At 41.8% G+C, this 21,662-nt stretch overlaps 1 protein-coding gene across 3 annotated transcripts; it reads left to right on the top strand.

Moving 5' to 3' along the window:
- Positions 1 to 625: 625 nt before the first annotated feature.
- Positions 626 to 13,000, top strand: copz2 (COPI coat complex subunit zeta 2). Of its 3 annotated transcripts, none has more exons than XR_001162915.3 (10): positions 626 to 846; positions 2,217 to 2,285; positions 2,498 to 2,582; positions 3,422 to 3,513; positions 3,818 to 3,873; positions 5,697 to 5,774; positions 6,691 to 6,742; positions 6,889 to 7,035; positions 9,062 to 9,100; positions 12,043 to 13,000. XR_001162915.3 is itself a non-coding variant. In XM_031574888.2 (10 exons), exons 1-10 carry the CDS (start codon positions 772 to 774, stop codon positions 12,088 to 12,090), a joined length of 627 nt encoding a protein of 208 aa, XP_031430748.1. In that variant the 5' UTR covers positions 639 to 771; the 3' UTR covers positions 12,091 to 13,000. The 3 variants fall into 3 exon arrangements, 2 of the variants coding, with proteins under 2 accessions (XP_031430748.1, XP_012697317.2); XM_031574888.2 differs by lacking the exon at positions 6,889 to 7,035 and adding an exon at positions 10,578 to 10,610 and having other exon boundaries at positions 639 to 846; XM_012841863.3 differs by lacking the exon at positions 6,889 to 7,035 and having other exon boundaries at positions 744 to 846.
- The last annotated feature ends 8,662 nt before the right edge of the window (positions 13,001 to 21,662 follow it).

Genomic DNA, 21,662 nt, shown 5'->3' with positions numbered 1-21,662 from the left:
GGATTGCGCAGGTTGTAGCCTACCTATAGGATTCCCGGACCCTCTGAGAGAGACTGATCCGATTTTATGGTTCCATAGGATGGGGTCTCTTGGGTGACTGTAAACTAGGCCTATAACCCGTAGGATTTAGTTTTCTGCGCCGGGAAGCAATATTCGAAGACTATATTTTAAAATGTAAATAGTTTCACAGCAAGAATTGACAGATTATTGGAACAAGATGACATGCTTACTCAATTAGTTTAAATATGTTTCTTTTCGTAAGCATAATAGGCCTAGAGAAACATGCTCTCTGGTAGGTTATTAAGCATGTTGGTCATCTGGCTCCTTCCATTAAAGGAGGCAGTCATTGGCCAAACCGAAGCCAAACGTTATGCTGCAAAGTCAAATAGCATTCGAGATTAATAAAGCCGAAACGGGTCTTTAAATAGCCTAGTTTAAAGTAGACCAGGCTACATGGTTTATAATGACAATGCTGTCAGCCAGTGGCAGTCTTCATAGGCTAGGCTTAGTTTCTTTAATTGCATCTCAGTGCTGTAGAGGTTTTAACAAACCATTGGAAACTATAAAGGGGGAAAACCCTGTTGCATGGATTAAATAACGCACGTCTGACCTAACACTGGTTTGACAGAAAACGCCATTTTGGTTCTTGAACCGTATGACAACCGTGCTGGTAGGCATTTCCGCAGAGCCCAAATGGTGTTCTCAGTGGTTCAGTTTCAGTAAATCTCATACCCACAGTTAGATCCGCCCACTCGTGAGTCAGAGGATTCTATGAGGTCTGCTGTAATGACAGCTCAAACCTGTCCACGTCAACACAGGAACAGCACCATGGACTCCGTGGCTCTGGTCAGTAATTTGCAAATATTTAATGTTATCCATTATGTTTTCTAACTAGATTACATCATAGCCTTTAATAAACATGGCGTTCAAAGTAAAAATGTAAAATGCTCTCTCGAACGTTATGTGGAATCTTGCATCCCGTAGAGTTAAGCTAGAAGGCTACATAGGCGCCAGATGTATATCTAACACTTTATTTGCAATTCTTGACCATTTGAAAGGAACATCAATATTGCGATACTTGCCATTGTGAGTTGTTACTAATGTTGCAGCCTGCGTGTTATGCGCTTTTCGTTTATCGACAAGGAATAGCTTAATCTAGTGTCGCATATAGCCTAACTCTCGAACAATTGCCAGCCAGATCACCGAATAGGCTAAGGTGCAAAGTAAAATATCGTACAAAGCAAAATTAAAATAACTCTTGTTAGATATGTAGAACGTGATTAAGATCCCTTTCATGTTGGATCAATTATTTCTTAGAACACTTGCAATACTTTTTCCGATAACAGCGCAAACTTATTAAACCGAATGCAGCAGACCAATCCGAGGCTGTACCGAGTGGGACGTGGATGCCACGTCTTCGGTAGGTCGTTTCACTCAGTTTGCAAAACGTGTGCCGCCGCGGCTCTCTCTTTCTCTTCTGCTGCAGATTCTTTTAATCCACAGGTGTCTCATGTCGTGTCATCCATGAACGTGAGACTTTAATTAGTATTTTTCTTCTATTTGAATGTCGTATGCCCTAACAAAATGAATGTTAAATAATCCACTTTTATGTGTCTTAGATTTTGAATTCATTTACCACATATTTCTAGTTTCCAGTATGGTTCATCATTCCTTAGCATTTATTTTGACATTAAAGGTTATCTAGCCTAGACCTCCAGTCCATCTTGTGGACTAGGCCCCCTGAAGTGCTAATTTCATTCTGTAAAAGCCTTCTGCCAAGGCCCCCTGTGATATCAAAGTGCTCTGTAACAGAAGGTAGAGTCAATTTGCAGGGAATGGCACGTTTTGAAGTTCTGCAGTGTAGTTCTCTTTCTAAGTTCCTTTCCATATGGCATTACATTGAACCAGGCAGAATGGAGTCACCATTATGCTAACATCCCTGAGGTTAATTTTTTACCAGCCCCTCTCTGTTCTCTTGGCCGAAGTTCTGTGATACACTAAGACTCTAAGTCAGTTGCAGTCAGTGCATAACAGAACTTTGGCTCGGAACAATCTCAGCAGCGATGGAGGAAGACAAATCACTACACCATATGTCTCTGATTTCTTGAATGCAGACAGATTTCCCTCTTTTTTTGATGTCCTGATGCCATTGGTAACATCCCTGTTGTGATGTTGAAATGTTATCGTGCCTTGATATTATTTTTGTCTGTTTTCAGGAACCATCACTATATACAGTGAAGGCCGTATTCATTTTGGACAATGATGGGAACCGACTTCTGTCTAAGGTAGAATGTCATTGCATTTGTTTTATTCGTCAGAAGTATCATCATCATCAAACATTCTCTATGCACTAAAGAGCTCTTGACTCTGTTAAAGGACTGAACCTCTGATACCTCTGTCTCCCTTCATTTTGTGTAACACTGTCATATTTTCCTTAAAGAAAAACTCACACCTAGATGTTCCTTCTGTATTTCCTATCTGATACACCTCTTTCCAGTACTACGATCCTGAGCTCTACCCATCCATGAAAGAACAGAGGAGTTTTGAAAAGAATGTCTTCAACAAGACCCACAAAGCTGACAGTAGGTATCTCCGTTTTTGCTACAATGATTTGAGGGACTTACAGTTGCAGAAAACCCTCAAATATTTCAACAGACATATGGAGTAATGGTGGATTGCAGAGAAATATTCTTTCATTGGGTCTAGATTTCCTTGCTACAACTCATAAGACAACGTCAGCCATCTCTTCTTTCAATATTGGACACTACCTGTGGGAACCTAGATTTTGTGGGGGTATACTATTCAAAATTCCCTGGTTTTATTTCAGGGAGCTGAAATGGATGTATTAGTGTCAATTGTCATCCTATTGGTCAACTTTGTGTATGTGAATCTTCTCCTGTGTGCTGATTTGCCAGTTGTACTTTTTTGTGTGACTGCAAGCCATGTCTCGATCCTCGAGGGGTCAGGAGCTTGGATTACGGCTGACAATAGAGTAGAGAACCTGTTCCCTGACTGGCCACAGAAATCCAAGGTTCCACCTGGCCTTCAGGTGTGGCAGTATGATCACCTTTCACCCCCCCCCCCCCCCCCTTATCTATACGTCACTAACCTACAAACTTAACTCCGCACTACTCCTTTATGTCAAGCCAGAGTATCAGTTATTACAAATGCCACTCTCGGATGGACATTCTTTGTCCTCATTGTTTCATCCCCCTCCCCCAGACCCCTTTTTTCATTCTCTCCTTCCATCTCTCTTTCTCTTATCTCCATGGTTTCATTCTCTTCTCTTCTCTTCTCTTCTCTTCTCTTCTCTTCTCTTCTCTTCTCTTCTCTCCTCTTTTCTTTCTTTCTTTCTTTCTTTCTTTCTTTCTTTCTCTCTCTCTCTCTCTCTCTCTCTCTCTCTCTCTCTCTCTCTGAGCAGATGAGATTGCCTTCTTGGAAGGGAAGACCATCGTCTACAAGAGCAGCATTGATCTGTTCCTGTATGTGGTTGGCAGTGCCCAGGAGAATGAGGTATGCCGTGCGCGGCAGCGCCCCCTGTTACTAGGCCACTGGCGGTGCTCTTTGTCCACATCAGTGGTATCGCTACAATGTCGTCCCGTTTCATTTGAGGAGTGCCAGATCCATGAGAATAACACGGCCACACCTCTTCCTCTACCCCGGCTCAGTTTTCAATCCTGCTATCTGTCCTATTTCCTTTTTTTTTAATACAGCCTCTGTCTCTCCCCCCTTTATATATATCTTTCAATGTCTGGCTTTGTCCTGCTACTCACGTATTGCTTTTTTTAAATCTCTACCTTTACCTTTACTTCTGTAGCTTATGCTGATGGCTGTCCTTAATTGCCTGTTTGAATCACTCAGCCAAATCTTAAGGTAAGTTCTGCACACATTCTTACAAGGTCCACCAACATGTTGCCGCTCCCCTAAAACGGGTATCATGGGCTAGTACTAAGGGATGACAGTCTGTCCCTGAAATACTAATAATTACTAATGATAATAATAATAGCTAAAATGGTTTGTGGAGACAATATTGTCTTCAGAACTTTTGTAAACTGGACAGGGCATACGTGCCTGTGGCATGTCAGTGGTTAAACCCATTTCCAAATCCATCCCCCACCCGTAGTGCTTTCTCTGTTTATACCTGTTGATGTATGTCAGTGTGTTTCCTTCTTCAATTTTGGATCCATAATCACCGAACTACAGCTGCTTGGCTAAGGCTGGTGCGGTAACCATAGAAACCAATGCAGTACCAGCACAATCCCCCCTCCCTTCTGTCTCAATATTTCTGTGTGTCTGTGTCTGTGGGTGTGTGTGTGTGTGTGTGTGTGTCTATCTGTCTGTGTGTGTGTGTATCTGTGAGAGTGTCTATGTGTGAGTGTCTGTGTGAGTGTCTGTGTGAGTGTCTGTGTGAGTGTCTGTGTGAGTGTGTGTGTGTGTGTGTGTGTGTGTGTGTGTGTGTGTGTGTCTGTCTGTCTGTGTGTGTATCTGTGAGAGTGTCTATGTGTGAGTGTCTGTGTGAGTGTCTGTGTGAGTGTCTGTGTGAGTGTCTGTGTGAGTGTGTGTGTGTGTGTGTGTGTCTGTCTGTGTGTCTGTCTGTGTGAGTGTCTGTGTGAGTGTGAGTGTCTGTGTGTGTGTGTCAGAGAGAGAGAGAGAGAGAGAGCTAAACACCACACTTCCATTAAGCTTTGAAAAAGCACTGAGCAGCACAAAGTCTTACACACCCTGAAGTGGGGAAAGACATTAGTCATGTTTGCATGGGCAGGGCTCTTACCAAAATAGTAATGGCCTGTTGATTACCACATTGTTTGCCTTTCCATGCCATGTACTGATCAGGGATTGTGTGTGTGTGTGTGTGTGTGTGTGTGTGTGTGTGTGTGTGTGTGTCTGTACATTTAACTTCAGCTGATGAATACATTATGTAAGAACAGGAGAAGATAATAACAAACAGACTCAAATAAACTGACTGCAGTAACTGAGTTGGTGCACACACCATAAGCAATGAAAGCCACACAATCAATGTTTTTGTAATGTTAATCTAAACTAATAACTACAATAACGCTGCTATAAAAAGTCTCACTGTGTGTGTGTGTGTGTGTGTGTGTGTGTGTGTGTGTGTGTGTGTGGGGGGGGGGGGGGGGGGGGATTGGAAAAGGGAGGAATAGTGAGGAAGAAGAATGAGGAAGAGAGGGATGGAGAAGAATGAGGAAGAGAGGGATGGAGAAGAATGAGGAAGAGAGGGATGGAGGAGTTAGTGACACACTGAGAGGTAAACAGATATAGGCTGCGACCCACCGATTGCCATTCATTCTCAAGTGAGTACATGGAGGTTGGGGGAGTCACACCATCAACACTGACGCACACAATGAGTAAAGAGCCCATGAGTGGCCATGCCTGAGAGCACTAACCTTGGCCGGTATATGGCAACAGTGTCCAGCCTAGTCTAGTTGATATAGTGTGGTCAATCAGATGGCACCTGTATGTATGGCACAAAGTACCCATTAAATAAAACGAAACGAAACACCCCCCCCCCCCCCCCTACTTGGTGCATGGTTACGCTTAATCTGGGAAGGCCTCCTTAACCTACTGTGGCTTGATTTGTTTTGGACCTCTCTTGGTAAGTGGGATGGGAGGGTCTGCCAAATGAACACATGCAAATACATGTAATGTAAACCTCTCCTGTTAACCACTCTTCACAGAAAGAATGTGGAGAGGAGGTGTCTGCTGGACAACATGGATGGCGTCTTCCTGGTGGTGGATGAGATCATTGATGGCGGGTGAGAGTGGTTGTCGAATTTCACCACAGAGAAGTCTGGGAAGTTGGAAATTGATAGTAGGATGGTGTGAGGCAAAATAAGCCAGGGCGTTACGATAGGATATGTGGAGGAAATGTAATATGGGCTGAGTAGACCGGAGAGTTTTCAGTTTCACAACAGGTGTAACGTTGTTAATGTCTTCGCGAACAATTAGGGAGATTCCTCATTCTAGGGGGAGGGCCTTTTGGGTGTAGGCAATAAATAAACTCAAGGACGCCCAGTAGTGACGTGTTATGCTTTTTCTCTTTTCTTTCGTGTTTTATAAAGCTTTTTGTACATGCAAACGGTCTGCCAAGTTACAAAGCCCAAAGTACATATCAGAGGGAGTGACTCCCACAGAAAAAAAAATAAATACATTTCTCAGCTGCCTTAAATGCCTGGTTGGAGTTCCAGCCCTTTCCCTTTGTTACAAGATGACGCAATCTCATAACACAATCCTTACTGCCAGCCTATCTGACCAATCAGAGCACACTGGGCTCATCGTGAAGGGGGCTTAAAGACACAGGAGCTCTAACAGAGCGTTTCGGACAGAGGGTGAATAGATATGTATCGTATGAAAAAAAGAATGTATTTTTGGAATACTGAAGCATGTAAATCTATTCTGGTAGAACCCGAAAATACAGTTATGAACATTGAAAATGAGCATCATGGGTACTCTTTAGGTGTACCAGCCAACATCTCAGTCACTGACACATAAATCATGGGGAAACAGTCATCTGTAGTTGAACTGTTCTTGTACAGTATTTTTCGATAAATAGATATTTATAATTGTAACCCTAACAAAGAATGTTGATATATTTGGACTTGTTATTTTTAACATCGTCCACAGCCTGATCCGGTGTGTGTGTGATGTGTCTTTTGTTTGTCTTGTTGCCAGGGTGATTTTGGAGAGTGACCCACAGCAGGTGGTGGAGAAGGTCAACTACAGGGTAAGACCCATGGCCAGAGCTCTCAACACTAGTGACACCTCTCTAACTTTTCTACGTGAATTCATGACTCACAATAAACGACAAAAAAAACAAAAACAAAACAAAACAAAAACAAACTCGTCCTCACATTTGCCTTGCCCTGATAGGCTGGCTCTGAACAGGCGTTTGGCTTTGTCCTGTTTGACTACATCACCGGTAAAGTAGAGGCGGAGACCTCCAGAAACCAGTATGCTTAGTCCCTCAGCTACCCCTGCAGGGAGGGAGGGGACGGCAAGCCAGAAGAGACCGAAAGGGTGAGGGAGACAGGGCAAACGGGTTTCTAAAAGAAAAGGGGGTATGAGGCCCAGAGAAGGTACCTGCATGGAGTGAGCGCATGGCCTTGCGGTGAAGTGCGTGCGTGCGTGGGTGCGTGCGAGTTAGTGAGTGAGCGAGGGCATGGCCTTGCAGTGAAGTGCACACTTCCAGGCGTGGGTTTCCACATAACCAACACTGATCACATCAAGAGAGACAGTTGACTACATTTTTTCAGTCTTTCAGTGAAATTTACATGGTTCAGCGCTAACTTCACCCAGTTGCCATCTCTGGTAACTGATAGCTGTGTGACTCACCTGTTTTGATGTTTAAAGATAACGAACCAATTAAGAGCTGGACATTGATAAAAATGTGTTGGAAACCCTCCCTAGATAACAAGAGGCCACATCTATAGGTTTTCACACAAGGTCTTACCAGCAATAGAGTTATAGAATAAATACATCCAAACGTTTATAACTAAGTTGAGATAACAATTATTTTGGTAGGATGTGCAGAACAAAATGTAGCACCAACTTAATTGCCATGTCCATTGATATGTAATCCTGTTGTGTTATTTCAATAACCAACAGTTAGGTCCACCAGCTGTTATTTTGTCTAGTGAAGTTTGAAGTCTTGGGGATACTCGAGCTGCAGAGTACTGACAGATGGCACTGTTACAAAGCCAGCTACAAGCACAGTACTTTAAGGGGATGCTACCGCACCTTCTACACCTCCCCTCCAATTCCATTTAGCTTTTAACATTTGTACAGTTAGACATTTTCAACAGTGATTTGAACTGGCTTGACTGAGCTGGCCTTGTTCCACTGCATGTGTGATGTCACATGTGGCAGCCATTTTGTGTGGTCACCAGTTTGATATCATTTCCAGTTTTGGATGTGCTCCTGCAATTTGTCAACCTGTTAATTACCTTGTTGCCAGAATATCAAACACAACCAGAAGTCAAGCCATTCTTTGAAATATTTATATATATATTAAATATGTATAAATATGTATGTATATTAAATACATATTTAAATAGACTTTTAAGATTGGTTTATGCTTTTGTCCTGGTACATATCAGTTGTTTAATAACTTGTACAATTAACCTTTTAGAACAAATCCAGGTATGAATATTGATCTCCATCATTCTTCAAAGAGTTTTATTCAAATAAAGCAGCAATACAGAGTTCTGTTCCAAAACTAGCAAGCAACTACCTAAAAGGTATGCAAAAACCTTGCAAACACCACCAACAGCCCAGTTGACACTGATTGAAGCTTCCCAACACACTAACTGGTGTCTTTTGGCAGTATAGCTGGCAATGTCATGCTGTGAAAGCTTTTCTTCCATTTTTTAAAGGTATTCCAGCCCGGTACACAGAACTACATAGGGCATATCCTGGATGGCTAGTGGGAAAGTCACAGGTGTTTATCTGTCCTTCACATGATCATATGCTATCAAAATTAATTTGAGGATAGTACCAAAACTAGTTGCCTATAAAACCATACCTCAAAAAGTGTCAAATTGTTCCTTAGTGTTACTTTAAAATGTCACGAATTTACATGGACTCTCTGTAAAATAATTCAATTTAATATAGTATATGGCACCACTCTTTTTGTGTTATTAGCAGTGAGAGAACATTTTCTAATCTTTCTCAAGATTGATGGTCACTTGAATAGTGGCACAATTGTTTTGGTTTCACAGTCTTGATTGTTGTTTCTAAACATAGTGAAGACACAAGCAGAACTTGCACTGCACAAAGTAATGACTGAGGAAAGCAAGTCTTTCTCTAAATTGGCACTTGCTACAGCCCAGCAGTACGGACACCGCTGAAGTCTCGATGTTTTCTTAGTATCCTGTGGGAGGACTTGAATGCTTCTGAAAAATGAGGGTGTTTTTGTGTGCTCAAGGTTTTAGCATCTACTAGTTATGTCTGAACAGCATGTGGGTGTTCTGGAGAACAAGGTGCAGTCTTTCATAATCTGGTCTTAAAGTCTTCGCTTAGGTTTTTATCTCTCTCTTTTTGACAGGCGGATGACAACCCTCTGACAGAGCAAAGTGTGGCACAGGTAAGACAGACAAACTGATGCACAGCCGAAGACAGACAAGCACGTACACTCAGACACGCGCACACATTTGTATAAACACATGGATATACACACATTATACACGCGCACACACATGCATAAATGCGTAAGCATGCATTTGATTATTTTATTTGAATCGACACACACTACAGTAAGTACACCATTTTACCTTTGAGTCCACAAACACATTTAATACCTGTTCAAGTGGACAATAGTAGTCTACGGTTTGATCAAAATATGATGCAATGCCTCCGAGTAATTGGGCTTTTGGCATCCTCTTCATGGGTGGTTTGGTAGCTCGCAGAGATACAGAATAACCCACCCAGAGTTCTTCTTGGAGTTCTCCTACACTTAGGAATGGGATTCATTCATCTCATTCCTTGGAATGCATTCTGAATGTCTAATTCCATTGTATAGGGAGTGGAGCTCTAATTTCAGTCATTTTTATAGCAAAGATACATTAGATACATTAAAAAGTAACCTGGAAAGGATTTTCCAACGGTGGGATTGGATGGATGATTGGGTAATCTATACTTTCAGAAGCCCTGAATATCATACATAATGGTAGTGTCTTTCTGCGCTCACGTTCACTAGTTAATCTAAAGAGGTTGCTTATGCTTTCTTGTGAAAACTGTTACTGGCATGATTGATTATCTTATATTCTGTAGTATTAAACTGCTCAGAAATGATCATACGTTGAATCATTCTGCATTATATTCACGTGTGGGCACTGGCCTACTTGTCGTTGTGTTACAGCCCCGTAGGCAACAGTGCACAATCATTCAGAATGAATTTGTCTGCTCAGTTCAAGTCGCTGTTGGCCATCATACAGGAGATTTTAAAGTTGCTATCAGACATTTCTGAAAAGGCTGTGCTAAGAACAATTGCATGGCACACTTGCATTGGACACATGCAGCCGATAGAATCCGATAGAATACCTTAATGTCGCATTGGACACATGCAGCAGATAGAATGCCTTAATGTCGCATTGGACACATGCAGCCGATAGAATCCCTTAATGTCACATTGGACACATGAAGCCGATAGAATGCCTTAATGTCGCATTGGACACATGCAGCAGATATAATGCCTTAATGTCGCATTGGACACATGAAGCCGATAGATTGCCTTAATGTCGCATTGGACACATGCAGCAGATATAATGCCTTAATGTCGCATTGGACAGATGCAGCAGATAGAATGCCTTAATGACGCATTGCATCTGAATACCTGCCTGCTGGCCTGCCTTCCCGCTGTGGTACCTTTTAACCTTGCCACATTGCTGCAGCCCCTGGAGCGGCTCTGGCTCTATCCAGTGCCGGATCCCAGCCAGACCTGGCCCTGATCTGGGCCAGATCCGCTCCGGACTTGACTGCTGTCTGTCTGTCTGTGTAATGGTTTTGATTTGCTTGTCTAACATCTCATCCCACTGACTGACCTGTCTTACCCTCCTGTGCAGCACCTAACAGAAAAGCTGGCTCTCACTTCCACTGTAAGTCTGCTTATACTCACTGCCTCATTCTCTCAAGTCTCTCTCTCTCTCTCTCCCGTCTTTCTCTCTAACCCTCTTTTTCTCTCTCCCGTCTTCTCTTATTCTCTCTCTCTTTGCCTCTGACTCTCTTGCTCTGTCTGACCCCTCTTGTTTTTCTCTCTTTCTCCATGTCTCTCTTTCTCCATGTCTCTCTTTCTCCATGTCTCTGTCCATGCATCTCTCACTCTCCAGCTCACTGTGTTTCTGTCATATTAACTGAGCAGCCTTACTGTCACAGGTGGTTTTGCCTGTTTTCTGAGTCACAGAATCAGACGTTACACAGTTTTGTGGCACAGAAGCAACAGCAAAACCTTGGCCAGTAAAACTGCTTTTTTCTTTCCTGTTCCTTTTGTGTTTGAGTTTACATTGGGAGGCTCATTAGAAAGGTGAGGCAGGTGATAATGCCATTGCTATGAAAAGGCAAACAGGCCTATATTGCTTGTGAAGAAATTGTATACAATAAAGAACAAAAGCACAGTATCACAGCAGTAGAGGTAGAGCCCCCTCAAGAACGTGAAGAATCTTATTTGTATGGGTTCCATGCGCCACCTGGTGGTGGATATCCTGCCCAGAAACCTACCCCTTGAAAACAGAGGACTTTTTATTTTGTTCCCGCCCCATGTGATTCGTAATTTCTACGACTCTACGTTGCTTATCTGTACACAAATTGACTATAAAACGGCATTGATTAATTTACCGCATGTGGCCTTCAGGTCAGACATTACCCATCAGGATCGAAATTTCATAATAAGTAATTGTTCTTGTTCATATTTTACAAAACCAAAACAACATCAGTCCACACTTCATACTGTATGTCTTTTTGGCCTGCGGTTATCAAATAATTTGCATTCCAGAATTAAATGGTCTCTAGGCCTATAGCCTATATGTACTTGGAATCTCATACTGTCTGATCTAGGGCCTATAGGCTATGCATTTTCTTTCCCATCACCCCTTAGATACAGCTCCACTATTGTACTCGGTCTTAACTCCGCTTGAACTTGAGAAGTTGTCCTCAAAAATTATTACAAAGATTTAACTTTCAAATTAACGCCTGTCTGTAGAGGGACTCGGTGTACACGAGGTCCATAAAGAAAAGCGAGACCCCGGGGAGTCTCCATCAGTCTTCATTTCTTTAAGAGGAGAATACAGTGGCGCTATGTTCCTTGGCAACGATAGGCAGTTATGATGACTAAGGATGATTTAAATGAGTATGGCTCACAATATTTCTAAGAGTCGGACCAGTCGACCGACAAGGTTAAGGTTTAGCAGCTGACCCCAACTGCAATGCACTGATGGGCGACTTGAAAGTGCAACGAGTAGGCTATACAGTTATAGATATTTGAATTAGCCTTTGTTCCATTCATGTATATGTATTTGTTTGTTTGCCTTTCAGGTATTACTGTCAGCAAAGGACCAGATCAAGTGGTCGATTCTGAAATGAGCAGTGTACGCAAAGAAGGGGCTTCACCTTCGCACAAAGAACATAAAGAAGACTAAGAAATCGTGCTATGCAGCTAAAATATCTATGTTTTTCGAACGGTGGCGTTGTGTAAATACTTTGATTGTGGCCATGAAAGTAAAACTTTGTACATAATATATAATATATTTATTAGCCTAATCTGTTTAAGACAGTTTATTATCAATTTGTTACGAAAAAGGGTAGGCCTACTGTGGTCCGAGTCTAGGTCATATTTCCAAAAGTCATTGACGTTATTCGTTAGGAGTACTTTTAAATTTCAGCATGTTCTTGGAAAAATACATTCTACCAAATCGGTCTTAAGGGTAAAATATGAAGACTGCGTCAGACAGCCTATGGGTCCTTATGTTCTTTGCCATTTTTAGGGAAAACTTTAGATGAAACGGAGACTAATAGTGTATTACTCTTACTATTCTGCCTTCTGCTGTAATATGTGAGAGATGACCGTAATCTCATTACATTCGCTGGCAAATCCCTAGTGTGTTCTTAAAGACAGAATGCTGGCGCTTGTATCGTAGCCTATTGTGTTAGATTAGGCATATTTGCAATTGAGTTGCTTCAGTATCTCGCGAATTTTTCTTCCCCACAGCATAACGACCGCTTTCATTTTATCATACACCAAAGAGTAAAAGCACTATCTGGATTTTTGTTTTATCTTAAGTGATATCACAATATTTATGATCCTTTTTTTTATTTTGATATAGACTATTTAATTTATCTGCCAGCGACCGTTTTCTCGACAGTCTGACTACTTTTGTGTTTAATGCCTGACAGCTAAATAACTTCATCCTAGTCTACTGGTAAAAATACTATGGTTCATGTTACTGATATTTTGTACATCAATTGGTTTTAAATAATAAAAACAGTGAGTGTATATTCTTTGGTGCTTTTTAAATGATTTTTCTGGATTGTGTAGGATGGACTATTCTCCATAATAATAGGGGGCGGGGAGGCGGAACCGTTTCTCATTGGAGGCACATATTCTCTGTCATTCATTCAAGCTGATATGCCCCGCCTGCCCTCATAGCCAATGAAAACTCTCAGTTCTCAACATGTTACCCTGATTGGGCGGTCTTTATGTAGGTGGAGTTTGTGGCGGATATCTACAGGTCCTGTCAAACCCGTTCCTAAAATCTCTCATATTATTCACAATATTCTGCCATTTTTAGACAAATGTACATGGATTTTTTAATTCAGAACTTTTAGAATACATGAATAGAAATCGAAGTCATATTTTCTTCTTTAATTTCAGCCAATTCAATTTATTAGATTAATATGAAAAGCAATAGGCATAGGCATGTAAGCATTGATATTAATTGTATTATTTGTAAAGGCTTTGCGGCTCAAATCGAATTATTTCGATTAATATGCTACCATAACGTGTTTATTTAGGATGAATTAATGAAATACTGAAAATCTGCTTCATGCAAAACAAGAATCTAAAAAAAAAAGTGTCAGTCGGCAGACAGTGAAGCAATGCGATTTGTATGGAAAATAATAAATGCCACCAATAGTTATGTTGGATTTACACAGAATTCTGATAGTGACTCTAAAACACAAAGGTTATTTGTTAAGAGAGCTTGATTAAGGTTACATAAAATCGTAAACTTTATGGCTTGTTATCGATATGAAGTCAGCTGATGGTCAACCTACACAAAGACAGAACTCCACCATGTGTCAGCACTGGTCCATTGGTATAATATATTACAGTCAGATTTATATATATATATATTATATATATATATACAACTACACATGTATAAATTATAATAATATAATAATAATAATAATATATATATATATATATATATAAACAGTACACAAAATATGCTAGTTGTATAAATTGTATATTTTCATTGTATTTATAAAAGTAGATTGTTGAGTTTAGCTGAATCCGATGTAGACTTCGTAGCCTACGCCCACTTCAGACCCCAAGGCCTGTTTGGTAGTCTGCCATGCCTTGATATTTTTGTATATTTCACCTAACTAAAAACAATGAGGCAAAAGTGGCATGTATGATTATATTCTAGAAGTCCTCAGCAATAATAACATGAAAGTAAAAGGAATGTAGTAAAGTTTTTTATTTAAATTAAATCGAAACATACTGTTACAATACCACGAGATGCCCAACTGGGCAGCTTAGGGTCCAAAGTTAAGTAGGCCATACCCGAACTATTTGAACTGTACCTACATTCGGAAAAGACATTCACAGGAAAAGCATAGGCTAATGAACATAGGCTAATGGACAAAATAATGAACAAAAGAGGAGCCCCCCCCCCCCCGTAACATCTGATGCGAAGGCCTACTTATGTCTTGAGAACAGTATTGCTGTGAACATTATCTCTGAGATAATACTTCAGGCCTATGGTCTAAAGGCCTAATATGTGTTCAGAGAAGGGCATCGGCAATAGCCCTCTGTAGTAGGCTTACCGTTTTCTTCTTTTTTGATTCTGCACCCAGGCAATGCACGATTAATTGTTAAAGGCTATGGTAGCAGGTTTAGAAAATACACATTTATTGGACTGTCAACACCACTTTAATTAGCTTTGTACTTGTACTGCCATCTTGTGGCCGTCAGTGGTGCAGCCATGTTTGCAGAATTCAACTCAAAGAACTCATTCGCTGAAAAGGCTATGGAGCCTGGGACTCTTATACTGCGTTTTTAGTCAAAACATGCAAGATAAACGTACATACATGGTGTAATATAACGCTGAACAAGCCCACATTAGATGGTTAATTCGAGTGTAGCCTACAGCACAACCCACGGAGAGATGACGGAACCCATTAAATCCATCCCTGCGCCTCACAATGAGACCGTCTCCCACAGAGCACTCTTGTGTGCCAGTTTGTGTTCGTGCGACGGCAACACTTCCGCATCTGGGGATGTCAAACCGGGATCGGCTTTCCTCTGCTTGGTCACCCCTCAAAGGCTTCCATCATCAGGAGAACATCGGACGCATGCGACACACATGTATGTGCATCCTCAGGAAGCGCATGCACAACACTTGCTGGGGGTTTTCAAAGAAACACGCAAGTGTTAGGAGACCTTGGATCACACACACACACAGATGACAGACGCTCATCTGTCACACATGTGCGCAATTGCATCAAAACAACTGACTTCAAATTTCCGCCTCCTGCTCTGGTGCTGCGTTCGCACAGCAGGGTATCCCCTTGGTCGCTCTCTCTCGTGAGGACAGTGAACCAGAAGCGGTGACGTATGTCAGCGCACGCACGCGCTGTATCAAGCTGTTCGCCTGGTGGTTGCCTCGTGTCTTGAAGGCTTGAAGAGGGATACAAGCGAAAAAAGACTTGTCTTAGTTTGGGTAAACGATGCTGTAGGTTTTTTTTTTTGTTGTAATAAAAGTCAACACGAAAAGTATTTGATCTACTTCTTAGGCTATTTCACAGGCAGAGATATCAGGATAAGCATTTTGTGTCAAAGAAAGTTTCCTAATATTGCTTCTCTCCACAAAGATCATTTGAACCACTATGTAAAATCAATGTATGATGAGATTTGTGTTCCTCGTGTCAGCTCCATGATGAATCTTGGACGACCATCGGCCCTCATCTGATGCGTCTCCGCCATATGAGATTGGGATTTAGAGTATGCTGTTTCCTAGGTCGTGTGTTGCACTGCAATATCCATGTCTACATATGAAACACATGGTGACTAATCAACATTACTGGGAGTTTTTATTTTCTTAAGAGGCACACATTCGGGGGAAATTAATGAGTTGGGTTTATGCGCGCTGTGGTCGTGTGGACCTGCTACTACAGTTATATGAAAGTCTATACTGGGAAAAATTCAATGGAGTGGACTGATGGTAGCCTACGCCATGGGTGTGACCATAGACATATATACATGTCATATGTATATATGTCTATGGGTGTGACACTGACTCGCATTAAAGACCAAGTTAGCAGCAGCAGTAGCAGAAAACCCCGGAGCAGCTCCAGCCCTGATGTGGCGCTAATCCGTGCCAGTGTCACTTACTGTCAGGGTTAGAGTGGGTCCACATGGCCTTTGGCGTGTGTCTGTCTGTAAAGGAAAGAGAAAAAGTCCTCTCTGAAATTCAGCTACAGTGGGTATGTGTCTGTAGAAGCCTAAACTCCCGCGTTGCAGGGCCAAAGAGTTCGGCGCGGGACTTATTTGGATTGCGGGCGGGAAGAAATAATGTGTGTGTGGAAGTGGGAGAAAAGACATGACTCGCGGGAGTTCTGCAAAATATAAATGTATGTATAAAATGATATAAACGTTTAATTTCTGTTCTTAAATTACACAATATTATTCGTATATGCAGAAGAGCAGCAAGAATTAACCCATGTTTTATTAACATTAACAGGCGCAAGATTGGTGATTTATATGGCACATTTCCATGGAGGCACAAGCGGGAATGTATACAAAAATCCATTACATGTAAATGTCCACATGCGGAATTTTGCAGGCAGGAGCAGGACAAAACGAGAAAGATGTGGGCTGGAGGGGGACGAAATATTACATGGTTTTGCAGGAGCGGGACAGGATCTAGCGGTACTGAAACATAGACTATATCCCGCGCAGACCTCTATGTGTATGCTTGCGTGCATCTTCATTATAGCAGTGGCCTGAAGGATCTTACTTTAGATTGTAATGTAGTATACTTAGCAGTCTGTACACCTGACAATAAGTAAACGGTTAGATACAAAATCTTCCAGATGGACCTTCTCGCTGACATATCAGTTGCTCTTTTGAAGAGTGACTGCATGTTCCCTATCTCAAACAGAAACATATATCCCATCTCTTAAATTGTACCTCCTCGACTTAATTCCAATCGTACCTCGCTCAGAGCATGTCCTGTGCTTTTATAAGACCTACACCAAACAGCTTACCTTTCATTGGCTAGAGCCTTTTCCCCAAGGGCACACTGATTGGTGGAGGTCCAGACATTGATTGATAGGGTTTTCCCTGATTGGCGAATACTATTGTGACGTCACGCTGAACTGGGCCGGGCCAAGAATAATCGGGGCGGGTGGGGTTAATGAAGCTGTCAATCTTCCGTAGCTATTGGACAAAGAGCAACATTTGGTAACTTCAACAGCATTTTTATTTAGAATACTAAGTATAAATTCTATATTTTACTAATGTCACTCTTATCCATTGAGTGCATACATGGTGCATAAAATAGTGAATAGAACATAACATAGTATTCAGCACTAATTCTGATCAAAAGGGTTGTTTTTTATGATTTTGTTTTTGTTAAAAGCAAAAAAACGTAGGAATAACTTTTGACTGATATATTTTGTGACAGAAAATATGGTTTATTCTGGAAAGCAAAAGGATAGCCAAATACAGAGGTTGATTAATGAATATTCGTTTAAATTACACACTTATTTTTAGTCAGACTTGAATGAATCGCCTATATACAGGCCTGACACTCTCATATCATCTGGGCCATATATCCCATTAAATTAAGTGTATGATTGACCTCGGTGTTTTAAATTATTCCATGAAACCAGACGCACAGTCCAGGGGCTCCCGAGGCCTGTCTGTGCGTCAGCTGAAACGCGGGGCCGAGCCAGAGAGCAGGCCTTCGCAGCAGAACCCCACCGCCGTCTCCTGCTTCTCGTCAAGACCTGAGGCCGCCTGCCAAACTCGCGTCTCTCAATCAGCACCGAGAGAAACACATGGTCCTCGGGGCTTTTCAAACCCCCTTGCGTGCCACACGCCCCATTTCAAATAAACACGCCACCCCGTTTGGCGCTCCGGGGTCCACCATCTGCCCAAACAGAAACTGTGCGAAATAAATGATGCCCTTTGCCTAAACAAATAAACGCTGGCAATGCAATGTTAACGCATGATACACGCAATCCTCTCCTAAATGAATAGTAGGGAGGAACAACATCGATTTATCCTCGAAAAATATAAACATTGCTACGTGTCTCAAGGAAAGACAAGAGACAGTGGCGTGGGGAGATGTTTCGCTAAAACGGAGTGTCAACAGGAAACTAATCAAGCAGAGGCAAGTGTTTGGATTGCATTTGTCTGGGAAACAACAAATACATTCGTGTTGTGGCCTAGGCATAGGTCTTAACACAGGACAGTAGCGTTGGTTGAGCAGTCCCGAAAAACGTAATCTATTTTATATTTATCTTCAACAATTATGACAATGTAAAAATACGTCGACTCCCAGCATTGGCGTTTTGATTCAGATTAGAATGAATTTATGAATCTTAGATTAATTTATATTGATTTACATTAATCTAGGCTGTCCTTTCAAAACATTCAGAAATGTCAGTGCACGTCTAAAAGGTTTGAGCAAGTAAACTATATCATTTCAGCTGATGTAGTTAGTCTAGTGAATAGTGAAATAAACACAGAATGTTATCACTGATAGAAAACTATTATGATAACTTCTTACTTATGGAAGACAACCATACAATCGGCCAATTCATTTATTTTTCTCTGAAACTAAATGAAGAACTGACGTAACCTTTTTGAAAATGTTTATTGATTTCACTGCATATTGCACTGTAACCTATTTACCATTATTGTACACAACAGAGTAGCACATGGTCTGCTCCACGTGTGCCTATAGGTGGCAGTAGAGTATAATGTGGGGAGAATAGGAAGAGAAAGTGAAAGTGATGCGTGGGTAAAAGCTAAGTGAAGACAAGTGCTGATAGAAGTATGATCAACAAAAGAAAAAGGATCAATATGGAAACCTCTGGTTGGATTCATGAGAAAAAAGGAAGAAAACAAAACAAACAAAACAAAATTCAACAATCTTAATTGCCTGAAGTCAGATGGACTCCATACTTGGAAGTTGGACTCCTTCAACAATATACCACACACCCTTGCCACTATAATGATACAAAATTGTTCAATGGTTCTGCTTTTTAAAGTTAAACAATATAACGATTACTTTTAATTGGACATTTACAAGGCAAGGAATTTCACTGTAAGCGTGAATGGGTTATTAGAGGATTTAAAAAACGTTACCATGTGATTTAAAAAATGTCTGGTTTGTGTCAGGCTTTTTTTGAGAGGAAAGATGTTTGGACTTCACGTTCCTAAACACTAGGTGGAGCCACAGCGTATTTTCCTCAGAATGGCTGATTGACACCAAGTCATAGTCCTTCCCATTAATGCATAAGTGGGCGTCAACTCACATATTCTTTCTATCCATTGGTGTGACGCATCTTAAAGGGCGGAGTCCGACATTTCCCGAGGTCAGATTAGATTAGGTCATGGAAAACAATACTGAGACATGTGACACTTGACAGACAGGTCTATTCAGCAGACACCGAGCCCTGGTTACCATGTGCTCGTAAAGGAACGTTTATGGGACTGTCCCTGTCTCTCAGTGAGCCAGTAATCAGTGAATGTGATTTAGATCCTGTGTTTGTGTTTTGGACCTGGTTGAGTTGTCGTGCCATCCCTGACAGACGTGAGACAGAGATGTAAATGAGGCCACACATTCACACACATATCATGATACAAACACTTCATTATTATGTTGCAGAGCAACACAACTGCAACGCATGATGGCGCCTTGGTTTCACTCATTACTTATATCCCATTTTTATTCTTATTGAAATGTGCACTCTGTGACATTTAAGCCATATTCATTCACTGGAAATGCCATATTATCTGTCAGCATGAGTGGTAGGCTATACTATATCACAAACAGTTTCCATCAAACTTCTCTTGCCTCAGGAAAAACAACACACACACACACACACACACACACACACACACAGTGTGAAATTGATGATTACCTTTGGACTATGCCATTAGATGAACTCACTTTCAAACTGACTTGTGCAATTCAGGATGGCATTTCATTCTTTGAAGTTACACTTCAGGTTCTTCTCTTCACAAAGGTCTGTATGTCACTGTATGTATATGTATGTATGCACAACCACACACAAACATCTGTTGGACATTTGATGATCTGCTTTTTCCTCCTTTTATATATAAAAATTCAATGAACGACGGAAGAAAGAGGGCTAGAAAGCCGTACTGTTCGTCCGAAAGCCGGACGTATGGCCATACTATGCTTAACAGAGCCTAAGGCCTGGACCTCCCAGAGCAAGCATGTAGGCAATGGTGGCCAGCTCAAAAAGGGGTGAACCATCTGCCATCTGCTCCAAAGAGTAAAGGCTAGAGGCACCACCAGCCTCAGCTTTAGCTGGGAGTCTGTACCATACCCCCACCCACACCCTATGATGCTTACATCATCAAACAATTCCCTGCTAACATTCCAACAGTTCACTACTACAACTGGTATAAGCAGGAGAGGAAGTAGGAGGGGAATCCATAACACTAAACATGGCAGATTTGTAAGTGGAAGTCCAGCCCTGTATTATAAAGAGCCAATCACATTGTTGGAAACGGCATAAATAGCTGCCCAGAGACATTGCCAAGATGGCTGCTGAGTGGCGAGACGTGCCTATAGACTTTGATATAAGTCATGGGACCTTAACTGATTTGCTTTATACCTGACTACTGTGTACAGACTAATACCCATATAGTCATATTTTAACAATCGATATCATATTTTAACGGACTATAGGTGAAGATGTGTTGAGATGGTTAAAGACGTAAGGTAACCCTGTGGAGTGAATGTAGCACTCTGGAGTAGCCTAGGGGAAAGACAGCTACTCAGCATTCTTTATCAAAGGGCATAGCCCACCATTGGATTAACCTGGAGAACTTTCTTCATATCATGTGTGTTGGGCCAACAGATAATACCACCAACCTGCCCTGCTTTTTTGCTAAAGCTCATCTACTGAACACTCTATATATTGCTTCCTCAAAGCTGGGTCCATGACTACAGCCTAAAGGGTTGAGAGGATGATAAACGTTCGAGATCTACAGATCTCAGGGTAGAGGAGGAAAAGAGGGCGACCGAGGCAAAACATGACAAGCTGCCAATACCTGGGGTTAAAAAAAAAAAGAATAAAAAGGCTTGAGGAGGAGCGCTTAATAGGCTGCTGCGGTCACGCACTGCAGATCACTTAATAAGGCACATAATCATACAGTGGGGGTGAGACCTGCGATGACATTAAATCAATCCGACCCCGGCACTCCCTCCTCAGGCGGCTAGCTCCGGTAGCCTGAGTTATGGCTGCCGGGGCGCGCCCCAGGGTCCTGCTCTCAGGCCCTTCGCCTTCTCCTCCCTGCCTAAACTTTATCCTCTCGGATTAAATTCCCCTCCCCTTCCCGCCTGTCTTCCGCCCGATGGGTTCGACAAGGCTTGTTATGCCACGATTCTTTATGGTCGCAGGGATGGAGGAGAGTGGGTGATTAAACGGGAGGAGAGGGAAGATGGAGAGCGATCAATGAGATGCGTGTTGGGATGGCAAGGGACTGGCTGCAGCTTAATGGCTACTTGTCTGTGAAGCAGCTTTGATCACACTGCCTTTTATCGCATTGTATTATCGTACGGTGCCATTACGGAGGGAAATGGAAACTGTATCTGCTTGATTGTGAATGGTTTTGGTGGTTTCATTGCTTAACCGTGTTTTCATTTTATTCTAATTATGGAGTG

Source organism: Clupea harengus, chromosome 1 (genome assembly GCF_900700415.2).
Source record: "Clupea harengus chromosome 1, Ch_v2.0.2, whole genome shotgun sequence".
In the NCBI taxonomy this organism is placed as follows: domain Eukaryota; kingdom Metazoa; phylum Chordata; class Actinopteri; order Clupeiformes; family Clupeidae; genus Clupea; species Clupea harengus.
The sequence above is the reverse complement of the archived record's forward strand: the minus strand, read 5'-3'. Positions and strand labels throughout refer to the sequence as shown.